The 12,529-nt window shown below is 32.4% G+C and overlaps 1 protein-coding gene across 1 annotated transcript in view; it reads left to right on the top strand.

Annotated features, from left to right (window-relative positions):
* Positions 1 to 11,759, top strand: part of LYSMD3 (LysM domain containing 3) — a 12,390-nt gene extending 631 nt beyond the window's left edge. Inside the window, exons 2-3 of the mRNA XM_006913213.3 lie at positions 3,055 to 3,320; positions 7,964 to 11,759. Coding sequence (XP_006913275.1) covers positions 3,066 to 3,320; positions 7,964 to 8,629 — 921 coding nt within the window. The 5' untranslated portion in view covers positions 3,055 to 3,065 and the 3' untranslated portion in view covers positions 8,630 to 11,759. The remainder of the gene's footprint in view (positions 1 to 3,054; positions 3,321 to 7,963) is intronic.
* The last annotated feature ends 770 nt before the right edge of the window (positions 11,760 to 12,529 follow it).

Below are 12,529 nucleotides of genomic sequence, written 5' to 3'. Positions count from 1 at the left end.
GTGCCCGATTCCCGGAGCAACGCATTTTCTTCCCAAACACTGTATTTCTCCCACAACTTCGTGTTTTGAATATTCGCTGACGGCATCTTGCCCACGTCGTCCAAGTGTGATGATGTGACATAAAAATTGAAGTTTAGTCATCTCAGGGGTTATCAGGGAAAGGAAAAACTAGACGTGTGAGATGTGAGAGGGAGGGAAGGGAAGTTTATACAAACTGAATTGGCTCTGGAGGATATGGTCCCTGTGATAATGTCCCTGTGCTAAACTGCCTTGTACCTATTGCTCCCTATTTAAGGACTGTCAAAGCGAAACCCCCAACAGCGGTTTATTATACAGAACGAAGGTATTTGGGAAACCATTTTCATTTACAGCCTGAGCTGATGAATGCTTAAACACCGTATCCATTGGTAACTACTTTTTGTGAGTGCTTGTGATATAGGTAGCATGCAGGCTTGTTTCCGTTTTCTGAAGCAGGGATTCGTGCTTTTTTTTCTGCCCAAAGAGAATTAAAAGAGGTGAAGATAATGACTTGAATATTGTGTACTTTCTATTTCTATTTTGTATATAGTTGGCTCGCATAATTATCTGCGTGGGCCAAAGTCTAGCTTTTCAATTCTTTTATACACACAACCAATTCTTGATTATTCAGAAACAATACCGGTTTGTGGTATTTTGGTTGCATTTCATTGCAATGGGTAGTGAAGAGATATATGTTAAGTTCAGTCTTCAAATATTACTTAGCAACATATCACAGAAAGAGGTTTATGTAAATATCTTAAAATGGCTTTTGGGCATTGCTCAGTGACTTTCATCTGTACTAAGCAAGTTTGTGTTTCTAGGAACAAATCATAAGGGAGAAAAAGTCTAAAGGCAGCATAACTGGGTCAGTATAACAATATGTAAATTGCTGTATATTAAGTAGGTCTTAATTTTTTAAAATCATGGAAACCTTTTGAGACTATGAAAACAATATTCTCCCCAGAAAAATGTACATATGTATAAAATGTGCCTATGAATCTGTGGGATTCACAGACATTCCCCAGATTAAAGACAGGATAGAAAAGACTTGATTAAATAAGGGGAAATAAAACTATTATGTTTTAGGTGAAGGTGAGATACTCTTTCACCTTTTTTGAAAAATAAAAATTAATCATCCTTAATTTATTACGGTATTAAAACAAGTGTAATCATTTTGTGACTTGTTAGAATTCCTTGAAAGAATAGGTGTGATCATGCCTTCGAAACTGATTTTGAGATGTAAAATGTGGGTAGCTTTCTTTAGTTTGGTGGTTGTCAAGTTAGGAATCCCATTCATAGTATTAAATAATATAGCCCCTTGAGGAAACAGGTGAAATAACCTACTTAATATATAGCTATTAGTTACTTATGTTATCTGACTTAAAACCCTTGAGTTTTTAAAGCATTATAAACTTGCCGTAGATCAAAGTCAGAAAATGATTTTCAAGGGTTGGGTTCAATTGTATGAAATAGTTCCAAAAATTTTATAAGTATGTGCCTACATAGAAAGTATAACCTGTTGTCATTCATCCTCCAAGTTCAGACATTTGGAGTTGGTCTTTTCTGATTTTTTTTTCTCTTTTTCACTTGGTATTTCTCCATAATATTCACAAATGAACTAAGTTCTTCTTTGAGACATCATTTTGCTATGGCTTCCATGACACAACATGGTTTCCTCGTCCTCTAAACACTCCTTTTCCTTCTTTACATGATTATCTTTCACCCAGGTACTAACTATAGCAGTTCTTCAAGGCTGTCTTCAACCCTCTTCTCTTGTGTGCTTTCTCTAGGTGATCTCATCAACACCCACAGCTTTAAATTTCTACCTCGGTGCAAAATGAGTCATGAAATTATATCTCTAACCCAAACCTTTTTGAATATCACCATATATCCCACTGGGCTACTTGATAGTTATTTGGGGTATCTTGAAGGAGTTTATAATCATAGTTGCTGCCCCCTTCCCACAAGCTCTTCTTCTACTGTTCCATACCTTAAAGAATGGCACTACCATTTATTGAGTGTTGCAAATCAGAAATCTTGGCAGGATCCTTATCTTCTTTTCACTCTTCATATCAGAGCCATATTATTAAGTCCTAAGTCCTAAGTATTTTGTCTCCAAAACGTCTCTTATTAACTGTCTTCTTTCACAGTAACTGAAAGTGATCTAGTCTTTCTATGCGAACAATTTATACAAAGCTAAAACTGTGAATGTGGAATTAGTTTGTTCTCGTATTTGTTTTTAATGAGAATAGACCAACTTGAAGGCACGGTGAGAGTCAGTACACAATTAAACAAAAAGTATTCACTGATAAATGTTTTTAACTTAGGTCAGTTCTCAGTCAGTCTTAATAGTGACTTTTCTGAAGTAAAAATGTAGTGGCCTAAAATCTGTTCACAGCCTATTATGGACTGTAAATTGAGTTTGATGAGAACTTTGATAAGTTAAAGTTTAATGAAAAGCTTCTAGAGAAGAAAACTCCCTGGTCAGGAGCAAAGTCATAACCTATGTACTAAATATAAATAGCGATGTCACCATGACCCAGGAAGGTAGAGAGGTAGTACAAAAGATATTTCAACCCCACATGAACTTAAAATGTAGAACAAGCCAAAAAGTTTTGGGTTCATAAAAGTATTGAGTGTGTACCTAAAAAACATTTGATTCCATCAGAACTATAAATTATATATATAGGAAGGATCACAAGTTTTGAAGACAATATCTAATGTTCTTCACATACTATAAAGAGAACTTAATTTTTTGACCTAAAAAATTATAGCAGTTTGCCTTTGTTAAAATGTAATTACAGACGTTTTATGGTATATGGTCTATAAAAATGGATTACCTCTGTCCTATCCTATTGTCTTCACTGTCAAATATGTTCACTACTTAAACAGCTATAAAACATGAACCTAAATTTTTAAATAACTAAAATCATTCTTAAAAAAAAAAAGATAAAGTGTCCTGAATGTAAGATTCTTGTGAATCAATCAAATGGATCAGCTACATTTCAAAGTTTTCTCTGCCTTCTTTCTCCCCAGATTTTGACATTATGGCAGGGAGGCATCAGAATCGTAGTTTTCCTCTTCCAGGAGTTCATTCAAGTGGTCAAGTACATGCATTTGGAAATTGTACAGAGAGTGATGTGTTGGAGGAGGATGTTGAAGTGTATGAGCTTCGATCCAGAGGAAAGGAAAAAATCCGAAGAAGTACATCAAGAGATAGACTTGATGATATTATAGTATTAACAAAAGATATACAGGAAGGAGATACTTTAAATGCCATTGCTCTTCAGTACTGTTGTACGGTAAGTTTTAATTTAATATTGTATGATGCAGTCCAAAATAATCTGTTCATAGCACAAATTGAAATAAATGCTTTGCCTTTTCATTTCGTCCTATGCCCTACCCTTTTTTCTTCTTTCCATAGAAATCTGTATCATGTAGGTGGATGTTAACTTTTTAAATTAAGTGAAAACTTGAATTTCTTGTCATTTCTAGATCCATGATTCTGTTTTTAGTATTGAAAAACACCCAAGTGTGTTACCTTTTTCTCCTTATCCAAATTGTAAGAAAATGTGGAAATACTTAAGGAAGTTTTTCTTGCCCCAGTTTCCTGAGATAACACACTTGTGTTTCTTTCCATACCTTTTTTGTCCGTTTAAGAAATTATCCCATGTTTATATGTACCACTTCTTCTTTATCCAATCATCTATCAAAGGGCACTTCCATGTCTTAGCCACCGTGAATAATGCTGCAATGAGCATCAGGTACATACATTTTTACACATGTTTTCAAATTTTGGGGGTAGATACCCAGAAGAGGGATTGCTGGGACATATGGTAATTCTATTCTTAATCAAAAAAACCCACTTTAAATATAAAGTCACAGTAGATTAAAAATCAAGGGATTAAGAAAGATATACCATGCTAACAGTCATACAATCAACTAATCTTTGACAAAGTATATATATATATAAAATACTTGGGAGATTGGTGATTATTGTGGTTTTTAAATTGGTTTATGCTATGCTTATTACTCTATAAATTGCCTTAGTCTTTTTTCATTTCCTAGTGTATCATAGATATCCCTCATAGCCTTATAGATCTAACTCATTATTTTATGTAGCTATATAATATTCCATAGTATCAATATGCCATAATTATTAAGCCATTCTCCTCATGGATTGTCAGGATTTTCCCTGTGTTTTGCATTTTGCTGTGAATGTCATCACAATTAATCCTTAAATAGAGGTACTTTTATTTCTGTAGGATAGATTCTCAAAAGTGGGACTGACAGATAAAAGGAAAGGTATATTTTTTATTTTAGTTCATATTAAACTGTTTAAAACCCAAGTGTATCATTATGTCCATCTTGCATCCTTAGCATGGAATCTGTTTTCATATAAACACGTTGATGTAAAAACTGTTTAGAACATTGATTTTCAAACTATTTGTTCTTGTACTCAGTAGAATTTTGCAATGTATGTACTGTGTACCTCGGACATTTTAAAGTGAACTTCTTAAATATGTCCTCATGACTTAAAATAGTTACAAAGGATATAGTTTCTAGAATGTTGTCAATACTATTATTTAAAAATAAGACTGTTAGAATACTCTTTAAATGTATGCATGGAATTCTAAATATTACCAGGATTTGCTACCTGAAATCATTCATTTAAATATATATGTGCTCTTTTTTTAATCGCATGAAATTTTATATCACTTTTTCTCCTTGGTTAATATTTTCATCCTCTCCCCCCCAATCTTTCATAATATATTCTTGTACTTGAAAACCTTTTATAATTATATATTATTATCTGCAATAGAAACACAGATTTATAAACATATATAAATATAGTTATGGAAATGTTTTATGACCATGAGGTGCTATATGTTTTTCTGAAGTAATTATTCTTAATTGATCAAAACATAAAAATTTTGATTTAAAAAGTTAATACAATATTTTATTGAAATGTATTTCTTGATATGAGGCCAGAAGAGCTGGGTTTTGGGTTTGTTTTTTGTGTTCGGTTTGTTTTTTACAGTTCATGTATGGCAGTACCATTTATTATTAAATCAGAAAAATACCTGATTTCATTTTTTTATGCAAATAAATGTGAAGGTGTGGTTTGTAGAAAAATAAGACCACTGAGAAATAAATTACAGAATGTGCCTTAAAAGGTTGATTAGGTAAATTGAAAATTGAAAATGAGGGGTGTTGCTAAAAATACCAAGTTGAGATCCAAGAGATGAGTGTGGTCCAGTAGCTTCATTAGAGAAAGACATTAGTTTTCCTTTCATAAATCTGGAAAATTTTCTTAGAAGGAGCTAAGTTTGAAATGCCATATAGACGATTAAAAATAGGTCATATTTACAATGAGATAGGTGAAAAGGAGAAACTATTTCAAGCATATAATAATGATATGGAGATTTCAAGGAAGAAATAAGGTGAATAATAGAGAAGTGTGGTTCAGAAATGAGCATCATAGACTGGGATGAAGCATTTGAGTTAACTGAAGAGAAGTTTGACCCATATAGTAAGAGAACACCGTCATACAATTTTAACAAGAATGCTGCAAAATGGTGGGGGAGCCTGCTGGTGAATTGGAGGGGATTCATTAAAGAGTATATTGGAATAATTCAGAGGAAGATGATTAGGGCTTAAACTATTTGTTAGTAAGAATAGAGAAGAAGGTGATAGAAAATGTATTTAGTAGAAGTCACATAACATATCAGCTGATTCCTTTTGTAGAATGAGAATGATGAAAGGCAATTAGCTTAACATTTGAGGAAAGATGACATTGGCCATAGTGGGAAAATTGATACAACAGAGTTAGAAAGTTAAGATAAGCAATGCTCAAGTAGCAAAAAGAAAAAAAAAAAAAAAGATTAACCTTACCAAAGGACTTTTCATTTAAAAAATAAACAGTATTTAGTGCTGTGTGCCACTTACAGATACTCAGTCATAGGAATGATTGAAAATATGCCAGTTATAAAACAGTAATAAGAAACCAGAAAGCCTAAGGTTAGACTCCTAAATTAACCAAGCAAGTTAACATAACAGCAAAACTATAGGACTATTGAGAACCAAAGTAGATACTAAACCTTGGAAGCTTAGTTCAGAAAGAGTATTGAGCAATTATTAGAATATAACCAAGCAAAAAACATTTAAAGAGAAGAGGGTCAGGTTTGCGGTTTGTCAATGAATTTTTGCCTTAAGAAAAAACAGTCTCAAGGTAGTAAAATGACAGAGCACCCTTCGTCTTTCATGTCTTATCTCCTAGTTATTCTTCAGTCCTCTCTCCCTCCTCCTCCCACACATACACTTCAAGGGAACTGATTTTTCCAACCAAAAACTCTTACCAGTCTTCTTAGGACTTGATCAGTAGTCTGCCATTGACCAGTTTACTCTCTCCTTAAAACTGTTTGTTTGACCTCCTTGATTCTGCAGGTTTCTGATTTTCCCACTGTTAATATTTAATGACAGTTAACATTTCCATAACATTTGCATCACTATACTAAATGTCCTTCATACATTTTAACTCATTAACTTTTACAACCCTATATGGTAAGTGATATTATTACTGTCATTTTACATAGGTGGAGACTGAATTTCAGAGGTTAAACAACTTGTCCCAAATCATACAGCTAGAAAGTGTCATAGCCATACTTCAAATCCAAGTAGTCCATGCTTTTAACCACCATCATATATAGCTTTCTTGGTCACTCTTAATCTTTGTGGACTTCTCTTACTCAGCATACTTTTCAAATGTTGGTGTTCTTCAGACGTCTTTCCTGTGTTACCTTTTACTCCGTCTTTTTCTAGTGACTATACTCTTGTGACTTCAGTTACCATTTTCGCTGGTAATCTTCAAATGTATATTTCTAGACAGGATCATTCTTCTGAATTTCAGACATCTATAACTGCTTGTTGGACATCTTCCACTTGCATATTTCAAGCACCTCAAAGGCAACATGTATAAAATCTGCATTCATTCTTTTTTCTCCCTGCAAGTGTTCTATGTCTCAGTAAATAGCATCATCCATTGAGTTGACCAAACCAGAAATCTAAGTTTATCCTAGACTCACTTTACCTCTCTGACATCAATCAAGTGATAAATGTTCAAGGTTTAGTTTAGAGCATAGATGGAAATGAAGAATGAGATAAATAGCTTAAAGGTAGTAGGAGAGCTTGGCATGGTAATTGCTAATCTGAGAAACACTCCCCTATGTCTTCTCACAATGGCAAGTGAATAGAATATACAGGTAGGTGGAAGACTACATAATACATAGGGAAAGCTTATAAAAATGACTGCTCTCGGGGATAGTTGAATACTGCATTTACACTGAGAAATTTGGGAAAATTTGAGAAGTTAAAAGTTGTATTTTATCAATTCTATGGTATATTTTTTCACATTTTAACATTTTTGACATTGGAATGGGGGCATCTTCAGTATTAGGTGGGTTTTTTACTTAATGATAAAGTAATGGCGCATCTTGGTTTGATAGCATCTTAATCTTGATAAAATATGGTAGTTTTAGTTGGGTAAGTTGACATTTACCTATATTCTTAATTGCACATTGGAAGAACATAAGTATCTGTAATCTTCACAAATTGTTCACAAGCTGCAGAAGTGTGATATTTGTGCATGATATAGAAAGAGAAATAGGTTCCTAGAATCTACATAAATAGCTAGCACTAGTGTTATTAACTTTGGGTGAAAGTAAAAAGTCAATTGGTGATTTCCTAAGACTGGGGTAGATCAAAAGTGGTATAGAACTGTTATGCACAAATAAAATCTCTTTGGATGTGATAACTTAATACTACTAATAATTAATCTCAGCATTTTTTTCCCTCCCAAAATAAGTGGGGTGAATGAGTATTACTACATCTATTTTGAATTGGAATTCAGTTGAATGTTTTTTTTTTTTTTTTTTTTTTTTAACAGGTAGCAGATATCAAGAGAGTTAACAATCTCATCAGCGATCAAGACTTTTTTGCCCTTAGGTCTATCAAAATTCCAGTAAAAAAGTTTAGTTCATTGACTGAAACACTTTATCCTCCAAAAGGAAGACAGGCTTCACGTCCTTTATCTGTTCAATTCGTTCCAGAACAACAGGAAATTTTGTCACCTAATGATTCTCTTTCTTCCAGTGAGTCAGCTGGTAGCTTTTTAAAAGAAGTGGACCGAGACATAGAACAATTAGTAAAATGTACAGACACCAAAAGAGAGAACCTTAACGAGGTGGTGTCTGCCTTAACAGCACAACAAATACGTTTTGAACCTGATAACAAAAACATTCAACGTAAGGATCCTTATTATGGAGCAGACTGGGGAATAGGGTGGTGGACAGCTGTAGTGATAATGTTGATAGTAGGTATAATAACGCCAGTATTTTATTTGCTGTATTATGAAATTTTAGCTAAAGTGGATGTTAGTCACCATTCAACAGTGGATTCTTCACATTTGCATTCAGGAGTCACACCCACATCACAGCAGAGAGAAGTGGAAAATGGAATTGCTCCAACTCAAAGAATACCTTTTGACCAACAAGGTGAACATAAACTATATAGTCATGATTCTCAGTCACCTGCTGCTCAACACAAAACATAGCATTAGCTCATAGTTACAATGTTAGTGATCACATATACATCTGGAATGTGGTGAATCAATTATATTCAGTAACCACTTCAAAGGCAAGATTTAGGGAGATTGAAGATGCTTTTGTTTTTCACCTTTTTTGAGCCATTTACAAATGGATTGAGAATAAAATCCCTGCAGTTGCTACTTGATATTGAGAGCAGTAAATCCATATATCTGTTGTATAAGTGCTTAAAGCAGAAATGAATTTAAATATGTCTAGAAAGTTCTTAACTTAGAAAACCTGTCTTTTTTCTTAAGACTGGTTATGTTTAAATTTTACTTTTTAATTATTTTTTTGGTTTAAGGTTATTGATGTTACAAAGCAGAATAATGATAGCATCAGATATCTGCAACTGAATAAAATTTACTGTGAACCATCAAAATATTTAGTTGCAAAAAAGTGATTCTAAAATTATGAGCACGCATACTTAATACTCCATTTTGAAAGTTTTTGAAAACAAGTTTAGCACGTCTGCCATGAAAACAAGTAGAAACAAGTGGGAAAATAATGTGTAATGTCTATAATAGAGGCTAAGATATATATTAAATGTTATTTTTAAGCCCCTAAAATAATGTGTTATGGTTGGGAAGTTGCTATTTGGTCACTAGAACACTGGATTAGGTCAAGACCTAAAAGTAATCTTTGTCTCTTAAAGAATGCTGCCTTTGCTTCTGTTTTTTAAGTGATTCTATTTGCCTCTGATATTTGAAAGCACTTTTGTAATTCTTTTATGAAAAGTGTTATATGTGTACAGATTAGCAATATTTAGAAAACACATACTGTGATAAATTTTTGCTGTCACACATGGTAACATGCCTTAATTACATTTAATGCCTTATAATACATGTGATACAGTTTTTAGAATTAAAATTAGGCGTTATTTCAGATGGTCCAATCAGATTTATAACATAGGCTGTATAAATTCGTCTCCACCTTCATTTCACTATCAAGCACAAGTTAATGGAGTCAAAACAAATTTTCATTGTCTGCCTCTGACATATGTTGCATAAAATGGTTCATAAGGTAAAAGCAGGAGTAGAGACCTTTTGCATTAGCAAGAACAAAATGTTTATTGAACCCTTCACTTGTTTTTCAAAGAGAAAATCTCCAACTTAAACTTTTTTTTCCTGAACTATAGCATAAAATTGGGGAACAGAGGCCAAAAGTGTATAAATTTGTTGAAAGGGCTTGATAGTGCCACTTTTTAAGATCTATGGATCTGCTAGATAAGCATTTTGCATACCGATTCCATCATTTAATTTTTAAAAGCATATGTTTTTTAAAATGTAATCAAAAATTAATTAGAAGCAAGATTTGGTGGAGTCTGGATTGCCTGTTTTATGTATAAGAAAGTATGTACCTTAACACCTATAATACCACCTCATTTTCTGGGCATTATTTCCTAATTTTAATGTTTCAACTTTTTGACCAGTCATTTGATATTTCAAACTCCAATCTTGATACAAAGTAGGGTGAATAAATGTAAATGAGATTTTATGTACCTTCAGTAGCTAAGTTTCATAAAAAAGATAGGACGAAGTCAAACATTAATGCTTTTGCATATATTTGAGGACCTTAAACAATTACCAAAAAGTGTTAACATGGAAGTTGGATCAAATTGATTTTGGGGGTAACTTATTTTAAAATTTTAAAAATTGTTGTGCCTTGGACATCTTGAAGTGATGAGTATGATCTTTCTAATTTATGCTCAGTGTTAACTTGGTCAGTTTACGTTGTATTTATTAAGCCTGCTGAAAAATCAAGTTTTAGGGAAGAAAATACAGACTTTTAGGATAGAATGGGTTAGATGTCTTTTGAAGAACTTTGTTTACATTAAATTGATGAAAAATACAGTCAGTGATTCCTTTTTGCTAGTGGTACTTTGATTTCCAGGGTAATTTATTTTTCAAGTAATGAGATGTACTATGTACTTGATGATTAAAAAACATTTGTCTTGCAAAATATCCTGTTCCTTGAAGGAAATATAACATCCTTTTGACACAATCAGGCAGTTTCCTTTTTCTGTATATTTGAATTACATATTTTTAATTGAATATAATTTGAATTATATATAATTCTGTCATCTACAGAATTATAGATTGTAATCATGTCGTTTTTTAAAGAAAAAAAATCCTAAGCATTTAATGCAGAATTTTAGCCTTTAAAAAGTACTAATATACATAAAAATTTATAGCAAATACAGATTACTTTGTCAAACTTAATAAGAAAAGTTATTGTTTGACACTTGTGTTGAAACCCTTACCTGAATTTCCACTGAGGCTTCACATTAGAAGATATGTATCTGTAAATGTAAAAGTAACTGAACTATACGTGAATCATTGCATTTGGTTCACTTTAAAAATTGGTATTGCAAGTGAAGAAAAAACTATTTTTAGGGCAGATTTTTTTTAAGTCCAGTACAAATGGTTAAGGTTGTTTTGAACTAATGGATGCCATTTAAGATATGATTATAGAGTCTGCTGGCCACGTTAAGAATTAGACTAATGTTAAATAACTTCTCTAGAAGACTTTTTGTTTTTTAAAGCTTTTTCTGGACTCTGCTATTCAATGGCCTGAAGAGTTCTTTAAACGAACCACTAAGTAATTAGTTCTTTGAAAAGGTATCTACTTCTAAAATTACCTACTTGGGAATATGAAGGATACAGTTAAGAGTTTTAGAAATGTGAAGCAAGGATACAAAGTTATAAGGTAAAGGAGTTTTTAGAAGTATTTACTTAAATGGTGCATTATGATGGGAGTCATTCTTATTTTGAATTACAACAATGTTGCTCAGGAAGTTAGTATTTTTCTTCCATGTATGTGCATATTGCACTATTAGATCATAGAAATATCTGAATGCATTATTTCTTTTTATATATGCAAATACTATCAATCTTGTATAATGTATTTTATACAAATGCGAAGTGGAATTGTAGAACATTATGTTAGCATGTACATCTGTAAGACTGGTTTTTAAAACTTGCTCCATATTTTTCATATTTTAAAAGATCTTCAAAATGTAATAAAGTTTCTATTTTATTATTCAATCTAAAATGGAAGCTGGTGAATTTAATTGAATAAAGCAAACCTTCTTTCAAACTGTTTGATATATACTGTGTGAGATAGATCAAATTGCCAAAGGTTTACCAATTCAAATTTCCCCTTTATACTGAAACAAAAAATCTACTGGATTATTTATAGGATATAAGTGAAATGAAATTGAAAAGAAAAATTTCAGGTGGAGGTTCTTTAGGGGATCCTGGATCTTAGGGAAGAAGACCATAAAGGCAAGGTCTCTGGCTTATTAGTGAAATGTGGAATCAGTCATATAAAATATGCTCTATGGTTAATTTGATTATGAAACCTTTCTACAAGAATGTTAATTTTTAAAAATTGCAGTAGTAAAACAATGAGAGTTCTTTGGAGCTATTATTTAATGGAAGAATTTATGGTGTAATCCTTTTTCCATTTTAAAAATCTTGATCTTAAAATTATATTTAATTACATTTTTAAAAAATAAGATGAACGTTTTTAATTCCATATTAAGGCAAACCCAGTGACACTGCACATTAAGGTAGTGGGGAAGGACAAGTTAACATCTTCTGAATATTCATTCGTTAGCATTCTCTCAGATCCAGTGTCAGTCCAATGATCACATTCATATTACACTGTCTGACAAATCTCTTAGTCCATTATCACAACATTAATCACCCAGAGTTTTCTTTGTTGTTGCTAGTGATGGTTTGTTCAATAATACTTGATAAGAATATTTGATATTGGCATGCCTGCTTAATATAGTTATTTTACCAGGTAGAATCTATTAACAAATTAGTTTTTTCTATCAAATATGTTTAGGTTCAAAATAAAAC

Source organism: Pteropus alecto, unplaced genomic scaffold (assembly GCF_000325575.1).
Source record: "Pteropus alecto unplaced genomic scaffold, ASM32557v1 scaffold20, whole genome shotgun sequence".
Classification (NCBI taxonomy): Eukaryota; Metazoa; Chordata; class Mammalia; order Chiroptera; family Pteropodidae; genus Pteropus; species Pteropus alecto.
Note: the sequence above shows the minus strand (reverse complement) of the source record. Positions and strands in the feature narration are given on the sequence as shown.